Source organism: Charadrius vociferus, unplaced genomic scaffold (assembly GCF_000708025.1).
Source record: "Charadrius vociferus isolate BGI_N301 unplaced genomic scaffold, ASM70802v2 scaffold323, whole genome shotgun sequence".
Classification (NCBI taxonomy): Eukaryota; Metazoa; Chordata; class Aves; order Charadriiformes; family Charadriidae; genus Charadrius; species Charadrius vociferus.
The window spans coordinates 2,202,270-2,224,811 of NW_009647692.1; the positions used below are offsets into that span (position 1 = coordinate 2,202,270).

The window sequence follows — 22,542 nt, forward strand, 5'->3', positions numbered from 1 at the left end:
CTTAATACTTTTCTCGAAGTGTTGGCTTTACCCTTCTTTCACGTAGCTGCTTCTTGCCAGTCGGAGAGGGTGGGCGCTACTTCAGCCCAGCTTCACGCCTGGCGCCGTGTTTTCTCCTCCCTCGCCAGGCCGGTCGTCTGCACACGCCGCAACTGATGTCAGTAACAATGATGAGTCTCTGATATCTGGGGATAAAAATGCACTCGTATGGGGATGCCTGACCTAAAGCTCCTGTTTCTGCGGATTTTAGTCGCAGTGTAACAAGGGAGCGTTGGAAGCAGTGCAATGATTCAACACCAAACTTTTTGATTTCTGCGAAAAAGAGGGTTTGGGGGTGGGGGTGAGCTTGAAAACTTGCTGTCTTGCAATTTGGCTGCTACTCTCAGTATTTCAACAATTTCAGTGCATCTCTCAGTGCTACTGACTGCATCAGATGGAAAATTCGGGGTTGGATTTGTTTGAGTTTTTAGCTTTTTAATTAAATACGAAATTTCATAATGGGTATTGTCTAGTTCTTCCCATCCTCGGTGTTTCAGCTTCTTAACCCACCCTCCTCTTTTACACCCTTTTCTACCTGTGTGATGCGGGGTGCCTCCAGTTTGAGGAAGATAGGATCTACCGTCATCTGGAGCCAGCTTTGGCTTTTCAGCTGGAGTTGAACCGAATGCGAAACTTTGATCTCACTGCCATTCCATGCGCTAATCACAAAATGCATCTCTACCTGGGAGCAGCTAAAGTTGAAGTGGGAACAGAAGTGACGGACTACAGGTTCTTCGTGAGGGCTATTATAAGGCATTCAGATCTGGTTACCAAGGTGAGTTTTGTCACCCGTGTAAGGTCTCTTTCCAAGACAGTGTATGAAACGCTCTAAGACATTCCAGGAACCTGCAAACAAACACATTACCTGTACTGTGGATGTGCGCTCCTACACTCGACGCTTTGCTGGTGTTGGCTCTGCAGAAACATGTCTTCAAAGACCTGGTATTCCTGGGCTTCACGGAGATTTTCCTGTGGCCCAAGGGGACAGTCAGAAGTCCTCACGTTTTGAGGCAATAGTTGTTTCTCTGTGTTTCTCCTGCATTACTGCAGTAATGGTTTGCCCTGTCTGGTTTTGGATTTATGCTGACCTAAACGAGGGCACAAGCCAGCCGGTTCTGTGAGTGCAGGCAGTGGGAGTACTGGCTCTGTGATGGTGAGGGATCTGTTGCGCGGTTGCACGTCCTGCCGAAATGAATGTAACCTATTTTGTCAGTCAAGTCCTTCTGTAGTTTTTCAAACGCTGTATTCTTGGGCTGTGATTTTTGAGTAGAAAGTAAATTATTTGTTGACAATGTCTGGCAGGAAGCCTCCTTTGAGTATCTGCAAAATGAGGGAGAGCGATTGCTTTTGGAAGCCATGGATGAGTTGGAGGTGGCATTTAATAATACCAACGTACGCACTGACTGCAATCACATCTTCTTAAATTTCGTGCCTACTGTCATCATGGACCCATCTAAGGTATGGTCTCTTCTCTGGCTCTGACATGTTTTTTTTCCTTGGGCTCGTCTCACCAGAATTAAGTGGTCTTGTCTTGTCTTCTCATGCTATGTAAGTGCACCTATTGATTCAGTACATTTTAATACCACTTGGTGAACAACATGCAGTTTCTACCTGCCATTTTAGAGCAGAAAGTACAAGAAATTGGGGACCAATATTAGAAGAGGTAATGCGATGGTCAGCTTAGTTGTTGTATAAATACTGGAGTTTTGCTTTTCAGTAAAGAAAGTGGAGTCGCATAACTAATGGCTGTCTCTAACTAGAGATCGCTTGTTGAGGTGCTAAACCAACTTCTCTTCAAAAGCAGAGAGAATACTTTTTGGTTTAGCTAGTTAAGGCAAGCATTGGGAACCTCTTTGGCTGTGAGGAAGAAAGCAAGCTTTGTTTTTATTTCCAATCTGTGAATAAATATTAAATGTAAGATTTCAGAACTAGCAGAGCTCATATTTTTAGTGTAGTAACACTGTCCTTCAGGCAATGCAGCTCACTTCCTCTGTGTAAACTAAGGAACAGTTTATTAAAAATATATTTTGTATTTGAAACTAAACTTATTTTTTCATTGTGTGTTTGAGATAAACAATTTTAATAAGGAAATAGCTTTAAATGCTCTTCTGTTTGTTACAAAAGTCCAGATTCTATCCAAATAAAACGTGAGACAAATAATGAACTTAAAAAGAATTTGTAAATTTAGCTACAAAAAGAAATGCCTCATTTTCATTCTCTGATACAAAAGCACAGAGATCAACATTAAGCTTTGTAGATGCATAAATGAAAGTGTTTAGGCGTAAAGCATGTTTCTGGTTAGCAGAGCCACCACAAAGAAAGTCCCAGATAAACTGTAAAGGCTGCATTTAGTTGGAAATCAACATTCTGTTCATGGTTACCGAAAGATGAGAGCTGACCTTTCCTTATGAGAATAACTGAAAGTTTAAAAAGATGAATTGGTTATCAAAATAACTATCTCTTGCTTGCTGACTTTTAAATAATGATTAAAAATTGGTGGCTTAAATCGCTTTGGAATAAATCTTCTCTCGGCGCATCCAAAATCTTTAGTTCCCAGGAAGCTGAGAAGAAGCTGGGATGTGCAGCCCCTGGAAGTCACTCTGCCCTCAGATGTGTCCCGTGACTTTTCCCTGAGCTGCTGTGGAAAAGAGACTTTTTACTTTTTGAAAGACCGTTAAAAAGAGCCTATAAATTGCCTTCTTTTAATATGCGCTATTTGCCAACAGTAGTATATTATAAAGTTTAATAGAACACCAGAAGGCCAAGCTCCAAGTGGTAATTGCTTTGTTGATTTAAAGCACCGTACCGCGTGTGCGGTGAAACATGATTATTGTGCATATAAGTGCTACATAACTGTTTGTCAAGGGTTTCACTTTCCTGCATTTTGTAGTTCTCAGCGGTGAGCTGTGCCTGCAGGAAGAAGGGGGAAGGAAGGGGAAGCCGTGGGCACGCTGTGCTTGGCTGGGGTGTGACGTGCTGGGAGGAAAAAGGGACGTGGATCCGGCGCTGTCCCTCTACCTCAGTAGTCCCCTGGTTGAGTTTGGTTCCTGCCTGTCTCAAGGCTCGTTAGGAGAAGGGCTGTGCCACCGAGGTCCCATGGCAGCACCGGGCACGTGCTGCTGTTCGCTGCTGCCGTCTCCCCTCTGCTGCGGTGCTCCCCCTGCACGCCGGGCTGCCCCTTTGGGCAGGACCTTACGGCAGCGCGACGGAGGAGTGACAAAGCGGTGGAGGTGTCCAGAAAGGGTGAGGGCAATTCTTCTTGTGTGTTTTAAGATCGAGGAATCCGTGCGGAGCATGGTGATGCGCTACGGGAGTCGCCTGTGGAAACTCCGCGTCCTCCAGGCCGAGCTAAAGATCAACATTCGTTTGACGCCGACTGGGAAAGCAATTCCCATTCGTCTCTTCTTGACCAACGAGTCGGGCTACTACTTGGACATCAGCCTGTACAAAGAAGTGACGGACTCCAGAACAGGGCAGGTACGGTTCCATATGACTCCATGATTTGATGAGCAAATTATTTGGGAGGAAAACATTCTACCTCTTTAAGCTTCGCTGTGGTTTGCAGCGTTTTCAGGTAATATTAAATTGCCATTCAACTTTGCCAAAGGAAGAAGAATGTATTATCATAAGATAATCTGGCTATAGGCTTGTAGGTGTGCAAAATGCGATCAGTTATGTGGAAGTGCATTTCTTCTAATTGTTTTGTACGTACCCTCAGTCATTTATACATCTGTTTTCCTCTGTGGCAGAGTGCTCAAAGAAATAATAGAAAAGTAATCACTGTTGGTGCTCATCCTGTAGGCCGTAATAAAAAATATTATTAATTATACATTTCCCTGAGTAGATAGAGAAAATCTGTGAACTTGTCTTTTACATTCTAAAGATATAGGGAATGACCTGGGTAGGATGATATAAAATTATTGAAGGTGCTTTTATATCATTTTTATGAAGCGTAATGGGCTCTTTTGTAATGGTTGTGGCTATTCTGGTATTTCTTCTTTTCATGGCATAGGAGTAGCGTGGTTAACTGAAATACCTACATATGCTAAAATACATGGAGCGTAGGATGCATGAAAAATATTTAAATACAGAAATGTTTACATCTCCCTCTGTAATAATCTCTCTGCCATGCAGTAGTAGCAGCAGAATAAATCATTCGGGCACCGTTAATGTTGAACGTGAAGTGCTGAGTCACCTTTTCTCCCCCTCGTCTCCAGTTAAATTTTTCCAACAACCTGCAAGGCCGTGCAGTCCGTCCGGTTCTGGAGATCCTGGAACAGATAGCGCCTGCATGTTTTACTGCATTTCTGTCGTTGAGTGGAGATGAGGAAAGAAAAGGACATTTTAATAATCTCCAGCAGCTGAGCTTAACACTGGAGTTTTGTTAGTCCTTTGTGAAGGTCACCTTTCCTCCTAAACTCCGCCTCTGATGGGCTTTATGTTTTCAAAGCTAAGAGAGTGCGCGTGTGTGTGTGTACAGCTTGTCGTGACTTTTCCAATATTTGATTTTTTGATTTGATACCACCACCCCCCCCGATATTAAACCAGTTCTCTTAAAAAGGTGTACTGATAGCAATTATTTCAGTTAACTCTTTGAGTAGCTGGGAGGAAGGTTTGTCTTAAAAAACTAATACTTTCAAACTTTGTGAGAAACTTTGGTAAATCTTCCCCCTTACGACAGTGGTTTATAGGACAGGGTCAGATCAGTGTATTTTTTCCTGTGTTTTCAGAACTTAGAGAATTCATTTAAAAGAATTCAAACACTACTGATGTGGCGGGTGCTGGGCGCTTTCATGACTTCTGAAGGATGGAAAAATAGATTCATCATGAGAGAATGACCCTGATCGCTCATTTCCCAGTTTCTGTGATAATGGGTGACGATGCTCAGTACAGACTTCCCCCCTCCCACAGAACTGCTCTGAAGCTTTCCAGAGACTTATGGAGAATTGGGCCCCGAGTGCGGTAACGGATCCTGACACAGGCGCTGTCACAAGTGCTTGTCCCCCTGAATAGATATTTCCCCCATTGAAGAAGCTACTTCACAAAGCAACATTTGTGAAGACTGAAGAGAGCATGAACTACTGTCTTTAGTCCAAAAACTAAAATAGGCTTTCCTTGCTGAATTTTCTCTTTAGCGGAATTCTTCGTTTAAATCACCTTCAATTAGAAACAGATGTGCAGTTTGTAACACCAGATCTGATGGGTGTTCTGTTAAAAACAGCCTGCTCGTGTTGCTTGTGTCCGGCGTGTTTCTGTTAAGCAGCATTTGTGCAGTGTTGTCCCAGTTAAGCAGCGCTCCTCGTGTTTCTTAGCTGAAATACATTTTCTTCCGCGTCCTGGCTGAGTGGAATATATAGTGCCATGAAGCATGGCAGCTGATAATTCATGTTGCTACTCTGGGAAAATCTTTTAAACTTATAATATCAAAACTTCAAGCCAAATGACATATGCAAGTCTTGACCTAGCTTCCATGATCAGTCAGCGGAGATACGGATACCGCGCTGCCCGACTACATAAATAACGGAGTTCTCCTCTCTGCTCCCAGCTATCACAATCCATCGGCACAGATTCGGTGTCAGGGGAAATATTGGTGAATGTGAAGCCATCTAAGTCACAGGCGTTTTTCTGTGGGGATGTGGCTCTGTTCACTTTGCGTTCTGCTGTGATATGGTAATAAGTCAGTGATACCCGGCTCCGTGCAGTAATGGTCCAGCGCCGTCTCCAAAGGGCAGTAACGTGTGATGGAGCACGGTGCTACGGGATATGCGAGTATTCATGCATTTGTAGCGAACAGACGCACGCCTGATCAGTCTGGAATAGCCTGATGATTTTTGGTAAGGTCTGGATGAGATAGGTGTGTGGAACTGAGTGGATAAAAGTGTAATGGGTCATGTTTTGTGCTGCAGATTATGTTCCAGGCGTATGGGGATAAACAGGGACCACTCCACGGGATGCTGATCAATACCCCCTACGTGACCAAAGACCTGCTTCAGTCCAAGAGATTCCAGGCACAGTCTTTGGGGACATCCTATGTCTATGACATTCCTGAGATGTTTCGGCAGGTGAGTGTTCTTAAGGCCTGGTGGGTTGTTCTAAAACTTTTGTACCTGCAAGGCACTTCTGTCAGTTGCCAGCCTTGCTCCTCAGGGAAACAAGTGGCCTGGAGTGCCCAACGGTGGTCCCCCAGGGGCTGTGCAGCTATGGATTGAGTCATCTTTGGCAGAAATTAGGACTCTTGATACGCTGCTGCTGTAGTTGCATTAATAAGTCACACAGTAGAAGCTGAAATGTAAACCGACGTCTGTTTCTGGTTTATGTTCCTTTGTTTTCCTGCGCTGTTATCCAGCCTTCCTGGAGGGTTGGACGGTGCAGGGGTGATTGTTCCCAGGATAGGACTCACATGTCATTAAATGTGTTAATGAGTTGCAGAATTGATTGTGTGTCTAATTTGCTGGGTTCTATCCTGAATCCTATAATTTGAATTACTTTGAGTGAAACTGTGTTTCATGATTTAAATTCCAAAGTGATATCCACTGAATATTGTCAGTCAAACTGGGAGGAGGGATATTTCGGAGTGGTCTGTCGTGAATATTAAGTCACAGTGGATTGAATAAAAACATTTGCAGATGTCGTTCTCAACAAGAATGTATCTTTTCATCCTCTAGTCTTTGATTAAACTCTGGGAGTCCATGAATGAACACGCGTTCCTGCCAACCCCGCCGCTGCCTTCTGACATACTAACGTACACTGAATTGGTGTTGGATGATCAGGGCCAGCTCGTGCACATGAACAGGCTGCCGGGAGGAAATGAGGCAAGTTGCGCTTTCTTTAACGCTACTTTTCTTTCCGTGTCCTGCAGCACATTGTGTTTTGGGCTAGGTTTGACAATTTTAATGAAAATTTCCCAGCCAGGCACAAAATCTATTCATTCAGTCTTTCGCAGATGAAATCTCTCTCTTGAAAATGAGATTTTTGTTTCATTAAAAATTAATACCTTCCATACAATGGGTATTTTAACCTCCATAGTAAATGATGATTCCATTTCAAACCTGTGCCTATGCTGGTTTTCCTTCATAATTAAAAAGCGCTCATTCAGCTATTCCAGGTAACCGGGGTTTGTATTTGAGCAAAATATGTTTTACAAGACTAAATAGAAATGTTTTCACTTGCTTAAAAAATGAAAACCCCATTTTATGCTTTCCATTTAAATACTGAGCGTGCAGTGTTTGTGGAGCACACTGGCAAGGTGTGTGCAACATCCCCCTCTAGTGAATGATTTGCTTGAGACTTAACAACCCGCTAATGCTGTGGGGATAATGGAGCTGCTCCTGCAGCGCAAGCAGGAGGCGGCTGTACTGCTGTGGAGGGCTTTTGCTGGTGTGTCCGTACATTGGCAAGCCAAAGATCGCAGCATTGAAATAACTGGAGAATACAGCTAACTAGTAGAAGATGTGTGTTTCGCTTTGGGGTTTTTTGCCTAGGTTAGATGGGATTCCGTAAGTGAGTATTCCTACAGGAATTTAAATTTGAACAGTTCGAAGTGGTGGCATCGTTTATTTTTTTTTTCCTTGGCATCACTGAACTAGCACCGTCCTTCTACTAGATAATGTAACTTCAGATTTGCAAAAGCTCTGTTCAAAAACATCAAGTATAGTGAGGAGAGGAAACAGGGCTTTTCATCACTGTTTACTGCATGTGTCTTGTCAGGGGAAGGTTTGCAATATGATGTTTTCAAATTGATCCTAATCAATAAATGGTGACTATGCGAGCACTACGCCCTTGTCTTTTGCTGGCCTAGAGCAGAAATGTTTTACCTGGTATAATTAAGCCCAAAATGAGCTATTCCCTGCATTCTTAGTGAAAGCTGAGGCTGTGGTGCTGTTGGAGGCTTATGCCATCATCTTTCTCTCTTTCCCCGCTCTCATTCAGCGTTTGAGTGGATGGTGGCTGGGGAAACAGCAAAGTCCCTCAGGGACGTAGCTCTGTTCTTGCTGAAATTACAAGCACAGAGCTGCCTGGGCATGAACATGTAGTGTTTACTCTGCCAGTATGAATACAAATAGTCTTATTATAAGAGATTCTGTACCCAAAGACCACCAAAAAAAAAAAAAATTAGTAGTTTTTTTTAACCCTCGGTAGGCTTTGTTGTGCTCAATCTGAAAAGAAATGACATGGCTGTTGTGGTGTGCACAGTGGTGTTATCTCCTGCGCAGGTTCAGGCCCTGCTTCTGTGGCCGAGTCGCTGGGGAGAGAGAGAAACAAGGGGAAAATACGGGGTTCCTCCCCCTTCCCCCCTCATTTTTCAGTCTGGCTGCTGAAGATTGCTTCTCGGGGAGGTACCTGGCAGACCCCAACCTGCCTTTTAGCCACCCCCCAGCAGTGAGGTGGGGGCGCTGGGCGAGGAGGTGGGAGCCCAGCCCAGGGCTTGCTGTCTCGGGGCGCCCGGCGAGCGGCCAGGGCGAGGAAGGTCTGTCCCTCCCCAGAGGGACGCGCAGGTCCCAGCCGGGAACACCGAACTGCCAGCGCGGCCTCTGCGAGTCCCCGCAGGACCATGTGCAGCTGGAATGAGGTTTGAGGCTCCGGTATTGAATTCTGTTGCCAACAGCCACCGCAGACAATAGCCCTCATTCACAGGTGAGAGCGGACAATCTGCGGAAGAGGTTCCAGCGGCAGTCTGAAGGACAGGTGACATTCAGGGGGCGAGGAGCTGCCGAGCAGATTCATTCCTCCGTGCTGCACTTTCTTTATCTGGCTGAGCTGACTTTAGGCCTTCATGGTTTAATTCCGTTCAGCTGAGGAAACGAATTTTCACAAACGCGGACTCAAGTTTCTCTTTCCAAAGAAGATGGCTGCAGAGGTGGAGAAGGAAGAGACAGGACGCTAGATAAATTCAGAGCATAAGCCTTTTCTTTGTTAAGGCTGTAAGTGGACCCATTCTGCTTTTTTTATTTGAGAATCAGTCTGCATAGCATCTGGGCAGAGAAATACCGCATCTTATCTGCCAGGAAGCAAAGATCCTCGGGGTAATCCATCTATGTGGCAGTAGCTGGTAGCATTGCATAGGAAGAGGAGACATGCCACAAGGAGCAGGAGAAAATATTAATTGGTTCTGCACTTCTTCCGTGTGATATAATGGTGAACCATTCTCAAAATATGGCACATTTCATTAGCTCCCTCAACTTGTCTGAATTCGTTAAGGAAGAGTTTTGTCCTCAGATAGATCTATTTGACTTCAAAATGCCCGAAGGCCGTATACTCTGAAAATCACATGAAAGGGGAGATGATCCCTCAAGACAGGAGTACCGAGGGGAGGCTGAGCCAATGGTTTCACTGCTTCACTTCGTTCGTATCCTACCAAGGTGGGACTGCTTTGGGGTGTTATGAGGATAATTCAGACAAATATGTTTTAAGAATCTTTGTACTTGCTGAACAAGTGCTGGGTATTACGTTGGACAGCTTTCCCCCGGTTGTGGACAGTACCCCTTGGTGGTCAGTGCCAATGGAGGCTGTGCCCCAGAGATCCAGAGGCGTGAGCTGTTTCCAGTTTGGGCCTCGGTGAGCTGACGGGGGAGTGCTTGGGAGGAACTTTCCAAGTCAGTGTGACTTTTTAAATTTATTTTTTTTTTCCCTTCCCAGCAAAAGTTGCTGATTCTCTGAATCCAGAGAGATTGTACATCAGGTGGTTTTTACTAAATAGAAAATTTCTGTTGAAAACTGACTGTGGTAAATACAGCAGCTCTTTAGTGCATTTAAGGTCCCATTACGGTTCGACTTGTTTTAGCTCAGAGACTCAAACACAGCTGTTCCCCACTGGAAGCAAGTGCCTTTCCATCCCGGTATCCGCTGGTCTGAGGTAGGGCTTGTCTTTCCTGTTGGAACTGCACTGCACAGTATGAACAATTCTGTTTTCTCTATGTGAAAAGGGGTCAAGACACTCTTCCTCTTAAGCCATTCAGCTGAGCTGAGTGCCCTAATTGTTTCAACTGGCAGGCGAAATTGAGAAACCAGCATAAAATCCGGGAGATTTGTGGTCGGCGTGTTCAGCTGGATGTCAATGACCGAAGTTGCTGTCCCCGCTCAAACCCGGGGCAGAGCAGGATTTTGGAGCCGGGGTTCTCCTGTCCTCGTGGAGTTTGCAAGCGGCGTTCTGGGCTAACCTGGCTGACCTGTCTGTGTTTTCAGGAAAACCTGTGACATGGGAATTCTCAAGAAATTTCACAATACGAGAGGTTTTTCTCCGCTTAGCTTGCGACCGCTTTGCGTAGCCCACCACCTCGTTTGGCAGTAATTATCTCTTTGCTAGTAGTCTCAACAAAGAAGCCGAGGACTTAATGGACCGTGAAAATACAACTTGCTATTTATTCCTAGACAGTGCTTGCTCCTTCTGAGCCGAGGATCCTGTGCCGCGCGGCGGCCACGCGAGGGAGCTGGCCGTGCTGCTGGCCCCACCGCCTACTCTTGCGGCGCAGAGGACATCACTAACGCAGGGCCTTTTGCCAGTCTCTGCTCCGCTCAGCGCAGCCTGAGCTCTTTCTGAAGCGCATCTGCTGTTTCTTTGGACTGCAGGCGGAATCCTGGACGTTGCTTGGAGCTTTCTGCTAGGTGGTTTCTGTTCTGGATCCTTCATGTTAGGCTTGCGAACTGTGTCTTGGTCTCTAGTTACTCTTTTTTGGGGTTGTGGGGTTTTTTGTTTGGTGCGTACTGTGTTACTGGTCTGGCTGCTTTGACACTTCTGCTCACGTGTGGGACTGGTCTGGTAAGCTCTGCCTGCTGCTGCAGGATTTCACTAAGCCAACAACCTGGACAAGACGGAATGTGCCATGCTAAAAAGTTGAGAACAGCCTGTAAATAATTCTCAGAGGTGGCAAGTAGAGAAGGGAGGTGAAAAAACAGTATTTTATGAGCGGAATCAAACACCAGTTGATAGCTTCCTTCTCATGCTCCCGAGGAAAGAATGAATAAAGGCTTTGGGGACAAATGGGGTATAATTTCATGTACAACTGTGAGCATATCGAGAACTCAACAGCGGAGAACAACAGAGAACTCAACAGCCTGACTCCAGTCTGACTCTTAAGATAGACACAGACTCTTGAAATGTGCAGAGTTTATATAGGTGGAAGGAAAAAAAATCCACTTGCGTAAGATTACAAACAGCTACGTTTTACTCTAAAATGTCTTTAAGAAGAAAATTTTAAATTTATACCACTGCCTGGATGTTTATCTAGATTATACCACGAGACTTTTAACATTCCTACTAATTTGATTATTTATTTATTTTTAACTAAGTGGAAGCCTTTTTTTTTTTTCTAGTGGCACAATCTCTGGTGTTTCTGGCTAAGAGCTTCATTGGGTACGTGGCGTAGAGGTGTGAGACTGGGACTGTCTACACCGATACTGGGAGGGGTGGGTTTGAAAGGATGCAGCAGCTCCGCTGTTTGACGACGTGGGGGCGGCTGATGGCTGTCCTCTGGCAGCCTTTTGCCCCGGCAGCTCGTCCCTGTCCTGCCTGTCATCTACGCCTCTGATGTGGCTCTGGGGCTGTGCTAAAATGGGGAGATCTCTGGAAGAGTCAGAAATTGTGTGAACGCAGACAAGTGAACAGGGCTGGAGTCCAGAAGCGTATGGCAACTCGCACACTATTTAAAAATGTGTTGGTTGCAGTAGCTCTGCTGAAGACGCGACCTGTAAAGTAGTGACACCCTCTTCAAATGCCCGTTGAAGACGGCTTTGTTCCGAAGATTAGCATATTAGCTGAAATCTTAGTGTGAAAAGGTAATTCCTTCAGCTTGTTGGAGAACTCAATATATGATTTGTCATTCTCGAGCTGGGCATTCTGATGTTTTTCTATAGCACTTTATGTATTTTGACTACCATTTACGGTGATCCTCTGGCACTGGGATCGCACCATCCGCTGATAAGACCCAACTAATCTTCAAGGACAAGGAGAAAGTGAGTGTAAGGAGCGCCTGCAGCAACACCCCGCATTACCCTTCATCTCACTCTCGGGCAGCGTCCACGTAAAATGTGTCATTTTCCCCATTGGCACTAGATGTCACAGTTTTTCCTTCTCAGTAGCGTGAGGATCAGAAATAATCCATAATCGGGAGCTGTTGGCTGCAGCGTTGGCAGGGAGCCTTTCTTGTGAGTGTGGGAAGGTTTGGCCAGGTGAAATTCAGGACGGCGGTGGGCAGAGGGCTGCTGAGACTCCGCTTCGGCAGCTCCCTGCATTGCCCGGGGCTGAAAGGTGTAGCTAATGAATTTTATACAAGCAAAGCTTAATAGTTGAACTGCGTGTTCTGCTTTGTCACCCCGTGTTCCTGCATTTTATGACAGGCACAGGGTGTTCAAACATCCGCTGGGCTACTTATGGCGGATGGATAAATACTTGAGAAAGGCGGAGAATGGGTGATGCAAAGTCAGTGAATGAAGGTGAAGGTGAAGGAAATCGCCCGTGCGTCTTCTCCCCCCTGCCCCAGCCCCACCGCTATTTTTCCCAGAGATTACTGTAAAAATAGTTGTTTCTCTTTGTGTTTCCCAACCCTTCTTCGTGATGAGTTTGGGGAACAATCCTGACCTGAAGGCTCTTCTGGCAGTAGGAATGGGTTTAAATAACAGGGAAGCCGGACGACTATTTGTGCCGCACAGCAAGCGGTGTCTCCTCATCTCAGACACTCATGATGCAATTTCAGAAGGTGATCCTCCTTTGGCAGAATAATTTTAGCCCCTATCAATGAGATGCTCGGAGGTCATCATGAGACGTGGGGGCAGGGATCAGGACAGAGCACATTTTTGTCATGGACTGGAGAGTGTTATTTTTAGTAGAAGGTGGAATAGCTCATGACAAGTGGAATATGGTATAAACTAAAAGAGGGTCCCCTTAGCATCACGGAAAGATAATTTTTTTTCCCACTTATATGCCCAGATAATTTAACGTAACTTTAAAGGTAGCAGATGTGCATGGGAGGATGGGATGGGGGGCGCTCTTCTGAACTCTGTTTGAGTTGGGCTGGATGCATGTCACAGTGCACATGGAGCATCTCCTTGGCTGAACGGGGCTGCACAGTTAAGCAGGAGGGCTCTGTCATACCGTGAATTGTTTGAAGGGTTAATGTTCACGCAGAACAGCATCTTCAACGTGCTGTTTCTCACAGTGTTGTAGACGCAGTATCTCCCATAACCTGATTTTTGAAAAGGTGCGTGTGTGCTATAGCAATACCAGAAGTTCAAGAGTTGAAAAGGCTTTTCTTACAGAACCAGAGGGTATGGGCCTCCGACATATAGCTTTGAGTTAGAATTTATTATAATTATTTAAAAGATGGATTTTTGGAAGGTTATAAGTCTTTTTTTTTTTATATAATCAGATATGACTGTTGAATTTCATAATGCTGTCAAGCAAAAACAGAATTTTAATTTTGTTACCTTTCCTGTAATTCTGACTTTTATCAAATGTTTGCATTTAAAGCACAGGTCTAGTAAGTGTTTGTGATATTTGTTAAAATTTTACAAAAATTAAATTCTCGGGCACGAAATAACCCCACACATCACAGGTGAGGCGCTCAGAGGACGCTAGAAGCAGTAACCCCCCAGATCATGTCTTATTCAAGGAGCAACTAGAGCTCCAAATTTCTTGAAGAGTTTTAAAATCCTCAAATACAAACATTACTAGATCAGAGGTATAAGTGGTGGCACAGAGTTTTATTTCGTATTTTGATATATGTGTTGGAACACATGTATATGGATACTGTAGGTGAGAAAGTTCTTGCCCACAAGAAAACTCTCCTAATAAAGGTCGTCTGTCACTGTCTGTAATTTATCTTTATCCCTCTGTAACTTCACTAGATGCAAACTGCTTCAGCTGAAGTTTTTTCAAGCTTTACACTCTGCCCAGGGACTTCCCCCTGTTTATTGTTTAGTTTGGAAAGTTTCACCAAAAATGCTTGGGTTTTGGTGAAGAAGCTGGTGGTGTTACTCACGGTTGATTTTCGCGGGCTTGGAGTGGAAGCTTGAATTTGACAGAGAATTTGATTTGGGCTCAGGGCAGTGCCTTTTGCTGTCCCCAAGAGACACTGTGCAAGCTTCACACCTCCCAACACAGATGTGTGGGCAGTAAAAAATACTTTTACACTGTCTGTAATGGGGTTTTTTGAGCTTTTTGGTGCTGTGTGTCCATCCACTTTCGCTGAACATCACCGAGCTTTTTGCTGGTTTGCTTCCCGGCTCGCCAGCTGAGCGTCTTTTGGTCTGGTGCGAGGAACCAAGGCAGGACGGGTTCACCTCCCCTCGGCTCCGCCGCCAACCAGCCTTTCAGTCCCCGTACTGCGCGTCGCCTTTTCCCGCGCAAGCCTTTGCCACATCTCCTCCTGGAACAGTTTCTTCCCGTCTCATCCCCTTGGCCGCCTGCTGTTGGGAAGAGCCATGCCAACGCGTGCTTGGCTGTGCCGCCTGCGACCACTGCTTTGATCGCTAAATGACACCTTTTTCAGAGCCAGGAAAAGGATGAAGGAATCCTGGGTTTTGGCACTGCACCCTTGTCAAGGCATTCAGTCTGAATGCCGCCAGCAAACCACGTGCATCGTGCCCTTTTTCTGGGCATCGGGTCATACGGAAGATAAAAATTTTACAGCTTTTGGTCACGGTGTAAGTGCAGAGAGTTTGTCTTTTAGATCTGAAGTTCTGGACATCAGATTTGAAGGCTGAATTACCAAAATTGCAAGTAAAATTTCTGGGGATGTCTTTGTTCCCTTCATAAAACACACCGTGTCCGCGGTGATGCAGCAGAGTGGTTCAGCATCCCGGCGCCGGTGGGCACTGGTTTACCTCCAGAATAGAGGGCGGTTGTGACGGGGCAATAAAGCACGTGTTCCGTGATTTAACAATGTCAGAACCTGCGCAGCGGGGGAGAGACCTGCTTTCATTAATGGTCAGCTTTGGCATTTCCAGTGCTCACGTGCTCGACCACTACAACTGTTACGTTTCCTTACTTATTATAACTTTTGTACGTAATAAATATACATACAAATACATACAAATGTATTCGTGTTTTATATATATATTTTACATATAAAACTTACGTATGATATAGATGCAATAGGATGGGAACAAGCCAGAATTGTTGTCAGGGTTCTGTAAGTTCACTTGTCCTACTTAGAGCTTTTGAGACCCACATTCAGGTTTCCAAATCTGGATGTAAATAAATAAAATGAAGCGTGGCATGAAGTACCTAGGCTCCAGCATCATCCTTGGTGCGGGAGAAGTAGAATAAACCGACGCCATTGGCGTGGCTGAAGTGTAGATGCTGTCAGATAATAAGCTGTTCTCATTGACATTGGATTTTCTGCCAGCTGCGCTTCTCCAGGAGTTCCAGAGGGCGAGAAGCCCCCTCTGCCCGAGCACCCGCCACCACTCGCGTTGCCTTCCCTTCCTTCGGAGTGCGCGGGGAGGTCCGGAGGGAGACTGGGATCGGCGTCTTCCCCATTCCCCTCAGTGCCTGTTGTCAACAGCTCCGGCTGCCGCCGGCAGTCAATTTGTAACTGCATCAGTGTGTGTATTACCGTTCACATCGATAGCGCAATTAATGTTGAAGTCAATTTTGGTGTTAATTTTAGGCCATGATTAGTGTTGACACTGGGTGTCAAACTAATGGCATTTATGAGCACCATGAAAACGAACGTTACTTAATATCATGTTTTTACTATCTGTTAATGGTTACATTCAGCTCAAGATCTAGTGGGAGAAGGTGTGTATAAAATTATATGTATAAAACTTGTGTGTAATATATGTGTGTCGTGCAATTCTGCGTTGCTGGTGCTATTCAGGGAGCAAATGACAGCTGAGCGCTGAATCCTAATCACAGTTTGGAGCATCAGAAATAATGATCACTTCTGATCGGAGGTTGTGAATAATTCATCTGGTTTGATTTTCACGTTCTGTCCAGTGATACTTTTCAAACCAAATGTGTTCCTACAGGAGAATAATGGCCCCACTTCTTATGGAAATACTGTGGCACAAATCATTTTGCCAACATAAAAACAGTTAAATAAGACGGTTCCTGCTTTTATTTTTTCCTCCCTCTCTCCTTCATTCCCGAGTGCGCTGGGAATAGAGCTGTGGCAGGAGAAGCACTTCCAAACTGTGCTGGCTCTTCAAAAGAGCCCGTTTTGAAGCCGCTGCCGCTTACCATCACCCATTATTGTTCCCACAGTGCTCTTAGGTGATTAGCTCAGCCTGGCTAATTAACCTGTGAACTCTCCTTTTTTTTTGGCATCCTGCTGTTAACGTAAAAATCCCTTCTTTTTTTTTTTTTTTTTTTTCTGAAATAGAAAGTGATCCTCCACTGCCCATAAATTTAAACAGAATCTGCATTGTTCATAGCAAAAAAATCCTCAGTTGTGGCCTGTGATTTTTATTACTGGATAAATGGCACAAAACACGCCACGTATTGGGGAGGCAAAGAGGCACATGAGTTAATAAAGCGGTGCGCTTATTTTTTCTTTTCTGAAATGGCATATGGTTGTGCCATACTTCTCAGCTATAAACTATTTTCAAGAGTTTGTGTTTGCCGTGCCCTGGTTAGATAGTTTTTCCTATTCTACTAGTGAACGTTAACAAAAGGGGGGTTATTTCTGTAGAGGATACGCGATCTCAGGTTGGGGAGCTCTTCCAAGACTTCTGTTACGATCTGAATTTTCGAAATGGGAAATGCTTTTTAATTTGTGTATTTTCTGTACTGTCAAAAATCGTGAAGATGATGAAAGGGGAAAATCTTCTACATTTCGATAAGGGAGCCACATGGTGGGACCAGTCCTGTGTACTGTCTGAGCTCGGCCACTGGGCAGGGCCACCTCCCCCCAGCCCAGGTTGCTCCAAGCCCCGTCCAACCTGGCCTTGAACACCTCCAGGGATGGGGCAGCCACAGCTTCTCGGGGCAACCTGCCCCAGGGGCTCACCGCCCTCACAGGGAAACAGTTCTTCCTGATATCTCATCTAAATCTCCCCTCTTCCAGTTTAAAGCCATTCCCCCTCATCCTATCACTCCATGCCCCTGTAAAAAGTCCCTCCCCAGCTCTCCTGGAGCCCCTTTAGGCACTGGAAGGCCGCTGTGAGGTCTCCCCGGAGCCTTCTCTGCTCCAGGCTGATGGGATCAGCGTAGCTGTAAGGAAATGACTACTTAGGCAAAAACCTGTAAAATTAGTGTTACTTCTGTGCTCTTGGAAGAAGTTTACGGTGCAGTTTGAAAGAGAATGTGGGTTTCTCTCAATGACTAAAGCTGGTTTCTGAGGGGATACCAGAAAAATTTGGTAAGCGCCACTTAAGGATTTTAGTTATGGCAGGGGAAAAAAAGAGCCTGTAAAGTAGGGTAAAGAACTGAGCCGCAGTAGGTGATGAGGTATAGGCAGGCATCCCCTGCTTCTGCAGGGCTAATCTTGAAGCCTTTAGCTTCGGATTTGAAGTCTTTTTTGACTGCTGTTTCTAATTGCAAGCTTGCCACAGTTGAGAGTTAGAGGAGAGAGACAATATCGAGCGCCTGGTGTCTCTTTTCTTGCAACAGTCAGGACAGAAAGGCAAAACTTACTTTTCTTCTCCTTTTTTTCACCTTTATTCTTCCTTTTTCTGCTATGAAAGTCCAGTAGTAAGAGAGCGGAAGTCCAAGGAACCCCTCTGGCTGCGTAGGTTTGGTTGGGATGAGTTAGTTGCTCTCCCAGGCTCTGGACTGGTTGCCGGTGTGATCCCCAGTCTCTTTGCACATACCTCTGATCTGTGTGCCCCACCAACAGCTGCACCCACTTGTTTTACAGCATTACAACTTTTCCCTTTAATTTGCAGTAATACTGGTGTTTTAGCAGAGCGCCCCACTGACTTTTAGGGATTTATGCTCCTGTCTTTGACACGGCTGCAGTATCTCTCTCTTCCAAACGCTGCAGTTGGCTGCTAAGATGTACCTGTAAATCTGCAAATATTCGGAGGCAAACAAATTAATCCCTTACGATGTATCAGTCAAAATAGCAGTGGATGAAACTGAGACCGAGGAGAAGGTGAACTGAAACCCCATCATTCTGTTGACTTGCAATCTCAGCGCTCGCAAGGGGAGGTGTACGGGAAGGATCTGCCAGTAGCCGGTTGTAATATTTTTGGATTGCTGCCTGCTTTACTTCCAATGACCCTTTGATTAATTCCTCTGCCTCTTTATTTTTTTTAATGAGCCTATTATGGCATATCTTATTGCAGATGCTGATTGGATCTCAACTGCGTATTGTGCCATTTTGATTTGGATTAAATGGCACATATCTATCTGCTGCTTCTCCCCTCTCCCCCTCCCGCTTTAGTTCATCATGTTCAGAATTCAGAGGCTCCACAATGAGAGTTTCAACCCTCCTGATTGCACAGGATGTGCAATCGGCTTGAGGAATGTGTACTCAGAGCTTATGATCCTTGGGCAAGCGGAGACCGGGTGATGCATGTGGCTTTCAAGGGACGCTGCTATTTCCATCTGTTAATGGCATTGCAGGATGGCCAGTTCCCCGGTGCAGTGATACGCCGCAGCCGGGAGATGGGAGATGCAGGGTACAGATGTTGCTGATCTCCATAAGATGGGCCAGAAGAGATCATCCGCTGATTTTAAAAAGAAAAATATGCAGCAAAAAGCATTACTTATCTAGGCAGGTTTGGAAAGAAACTGCTGCAGTATTCAGGAAGGAAGAAGGGAAGAGCCAAAAAAAGGAAAGGAAGGACAGGAAAAAAAAAAAAAAGGAGGTAGTTATGAAATAAAGAGATTATTAAAATGAGGGCAGGGTGAGAGAGAACCAGGTGACGAGGTTCTGAGGTGGTGTCTGGGTAGCGTAAGCGGCTGCTCAGGAGTCCCGTGCAGCAGCACATCCATCCTCACCCTGTGAGCTCTGGCACACAGGACAAACGCGGCACCCTGCGAGAGGGGCGTTTGCAGAACGCGTTTTGGACCTGTGACAAATCCCTGAATGGGGAGAGGGAGGGCCGATATTAGTGTCTCGGGTGGGAAGAGAGCAATGGAGGATGTGCTGCAGTGAGCGTGGAAAGGATCAAGTCCTGCCAGCCGTGCTCTGCGCTGGCGGTGCGTATCAGAGCTGCTGTTAGCGCAGTTCCCAAAGAAAATATGCAAAGTGCAACACATGGAAGAGAAACGGCCCCTGCCTGATTCCCCTCCTTCACATCTTGAAGATATACATTCCATTTATGTTGTTCTCTGTTCTTCAATTGCAGATTGGGATGGTGGCCTGGAAGATGACTCTGAAGACCCCTGAGTACCCAGAAGGCCGTGACATCATTGTCATTGGCAATGACATTACATACCGAATAGGTTCTTTTGGGCCTCAAGAGGACGTGCTGTTCCTGAGGGCTTCAGAGCTTGCGCGAACACATGGCATCCCCCGGATCTATGTGGCTGCCAACAGTGGAGCCAGGATTGGTTTGGCTGAGGAGATTCGGCACATGTTCCACGTGGCTTGGGAAGACCCAGATGACCCATACAAGGTCAGGAGGCACAGGGATCAGAGGCGAAACTCTGCAATAGCTCCCAAAAGAATCTTATTTTTGTACCGCCCCTTTTAATAGAGGTGAGGGTAAATATTTGTCAGACTTAGGTCCAACATTCTCCTTTGGATTTTCCTTTGGTATTGGATCTCTGAGGCATTGGATCGGCATCCAGAATGAGTTAGTGCTAAATGTTGAAACATCCGTAGCTTTCACTGACCTCAGGTGGAACTCCGATGTTACGAGAGGATGTTCTTAACGTGATCTGGAATTAAATTTTGCTTCCTTGAAACTTTCTTTTTGGAAGGGGTTATTTAGGATTGGGAAGGGACTACAGGAGGGAATGAGATGAATGAACTGTTTTTCCCTGCAGGGATACAAATACTTGTACCTGACTCCTCAAGACTATAAGAAAGTCAGTGCCCTTAATTCCGTTCACTGTGAACACGTGGAGGACAACGGAGAGTCCAGGTAAGCGCAGACAAGGCAGAACGAATAGCTTTCTGTTCATCCTTGGGTACGCAAGGTAATGCATGTCATGTCTTTGTCTTCAGCTAGGGCGTTCTTTAGGATCCAGGTGTGTAGAAAGCCATAGCTGTGTGGGGTCAGAGCATGGAACAAGAGTTAGAAGTTGCATCATGACGTGCCTTCTTTGCGGTAGTGCTGTGTTGAGTCCCGCCTTGGGGCACAAGTCATGGCTGAGGGTCCTGCAGCGGTAAACACTGAACAACCGGGACAATGATTCTGAACGACTGGGACAACGATTCTTGCCCAAAGACTTGCAGTCTAAATTTTGAAAATTACTTTTCTGCTACATTCTGTAGAAAGGATAAAAGAATTCCTGAGTGAAAGCTAATCCCTCCATGCGTTTTGAAGAGTTGGGCTGCAACCACTGCCTTACAGCCTGTGCTTTTCCACACGTGGCTGCCTGAGGTGTCTACATCTTCCCAGCTACGTCCCAAAGGCAGCACGTCTGAAAATGAGGTGCACAGAAGCTTTCAGAGCTAGACTGCGGCTGTAGCTGTGCTCCTGGGCAGAGGGAGGAGGATGTGCTTAGGAAGAAAAAAAAATAAAGCCTAGCTTGCAGACTGGCAAGCTCTGAGAGAACAAAGGGATGGTGGTGGGCGCGGGGACGCGTGCGTGCCTGCGTGTGTTGGGGGGAAGCCGGTGCCTCTCTTCAGTGAAGCACTTAAGCACCCGCTCAAGTACTTCGCTTAGCAAGGGCCTAGTGGGAAAGATGGAAGCCAGTCTGAGAGCGCTGGGTAAGAAGGGACTGTGCTGGGGGAGGAAGGCATGAAGGAAGAAAGTAAAGAAAAGGTAAGAGCCTCACTAGAATCTCTTGTTCTATTTCTTTTTCCTTTTGTCTGCATTCTCTTCCTTTCTTGCCCTTTTTCCTACAATCAGCCCGCTCCTCACGTCCTGTGGGAATGGCAGAAGAACACTTTTCACGGGCATTCCCCTCCCTTGGCATTTCCCCTTTGCCGTGCTGCTTGGGCTGCTCCTGTGTAGGACTGTTCCATGGGGTTCAGCGAGGCTGCAGAACGAGCCCGCGTACAGGTCCTGGCCGGGTTTTATGCACGTTACTCTTTGGAGCCTTAATGATATTTAGTCACTTTTCATTTTCTTCGTAGCAAACTGATTCAGCAAATCACTGGACCTTGTGACTCAAAGGCTGTGTGTGTCTCCCTCAGGTATAAGATAACAGATATTATCGGAAAGGAAGACGGGCTTGGAATAGAGAACCTCAGAGGATCTGGCATGATTGCTGGAGAATCATCTTTAGCCTATGAAAGTATTATCACCATCAACTTGGTAATCCCCCACTGCTTTCTGTTCTTCAAACTGTATTGTCTGGTTCAGCTAAAAATCCTGCGATGATATCCAGAAGATACATCTGGGATGAGGCTTCTGGTTGATGTAAATTGGTTCCTGTAGGCTTTGAGCAACACTACCGGCACCATTACAGGGCTGGGTCCCTTTCAGGCTAAATTTAAAACACTTTTAGAAAACAGTCATTTAGCTTCATGTTTGCTCAGTCTGGAAGTTGCTGCTTCTCTTTTTAAAAATAAAATACACATATGTTCAGGTACTGTGTTTCACAAAAAAAGAGATTCTGGAGTTTTGCAGTGAGAGTAGTTTTTATAGCCTTGTAATACAAACACGCCTAGATTTATCTAGATGTTTGAATCGATAGGTTTTGGCTGTGTGGTAAGACAGAAATCAATGTGATTTCTTTCTTTTTCTTTTCTTTCTTTTTTTTTTTTTTTTTCAAGGTTACCTGTCGGGCAATTGGAATTGGGGCGTACCTTGTTCGGCTAGGTCAGAGGACTATCCAGGTTGAGAACTCCCATATAATCCTGACGGGCTGTGGAGCCCTCAACAAAGTAAGTCTTTGCGTTTCCGTCTTCAGAGCTGTGTGAATTGAGTCGGTGTTTCTGTGAGCTGTGCCGGAGACTCCAGGAGCTGCCACCGCTGTACCTGTCATCGCGCTGGGCCCCTTTTGCGTTCTTCGTTCTCAGGCTCCTCCCGATCAAGGAGGAGAACTGACACAGGGGCAGCAGCTGTGAAGCTTCCATGCCTTTGCAGCCTTTTTCTTTTTCCCTTTCTCCCCGGTCAGAAAGCAGCAGTCCTTTCACGCACCTGTTTTTCTTGACAAGAGCATGGTATTGCCAGCCAGAGGCACTATTCCGGGCGTCCTGGTTGGAGGTTGGCAGGGGACCGAGGCAGAACTGCAGATTTAAGGGTCTGAGCGTGAACCAGGTGAAGGGGAAGAAGGAGATGCGGCTTTTAACGTAGGTTGTGCGCAATGGCTAAATGGCAGAAGTGGAGAAGGCCACCAACTGGGCAGCATCTTCTCCCACCCACTGGGTTCTGTGAGAGAGGAAACAGGGCAGTTCCCAGTGTCTGGAAGAGCACGTTTCAAAATACGTGGGCCGGAATCGCCCTGAGCTTTCAGCCATCCACAGCATCGCGTTCGTACTGGGGGAGCACTGAAGCCTG

At 45.8% G+C, this 22,542-nt stretch overlaps 1 protein-coding gene across 3 annotated transcripts in view; it reads left to right on the plus strand.

Annotated features, from left to right (window-relative positions):
* ACACA (acetyl-CoA carboxylase alpha) overlaps positions 1-22,542 on the plus strand; it is a 134,288-nt gene that overhangs the window by 62,555 nt on the left and 49,191 nt on the right. For all 3 annotated transcript variants that reach the window (XM_009881464.1, XM_009881462.1, XM_009881463.1), the window contains 9 exons: positions 599-814; positions 1,342-1,497; positions 3,313-3,516; positions 5,946-6,101; positions 6,705-6,851; positions 19,273-19,542; positions 19,916-20,013; positions 21,234-21,354; positions 21,816-21,926. In XM_009881464.1, coding sequence (XP_009879766.1) covers positions 599-814; positions 1,342-1,497; positions 3,313-3,516; positions 5,946-6,101; positions 6,705-6,851; positions 19,273-19,542; positions 19,916-20,013; positions 21,234-21,354; positions 21,816-21,926 — 1,479 coding nt within the window. The remainder of the gene's footprint in view (positions 1-598; positions 815-1,341; positions 1,498-3,312; positions 3,517-5,945; positions 6,102-6,704; positions 6,852-19,272; positions 19,543-19,915; positions 20,014-21,233; positions 21,355-21,815; positions 21,927-22,542) is intronic.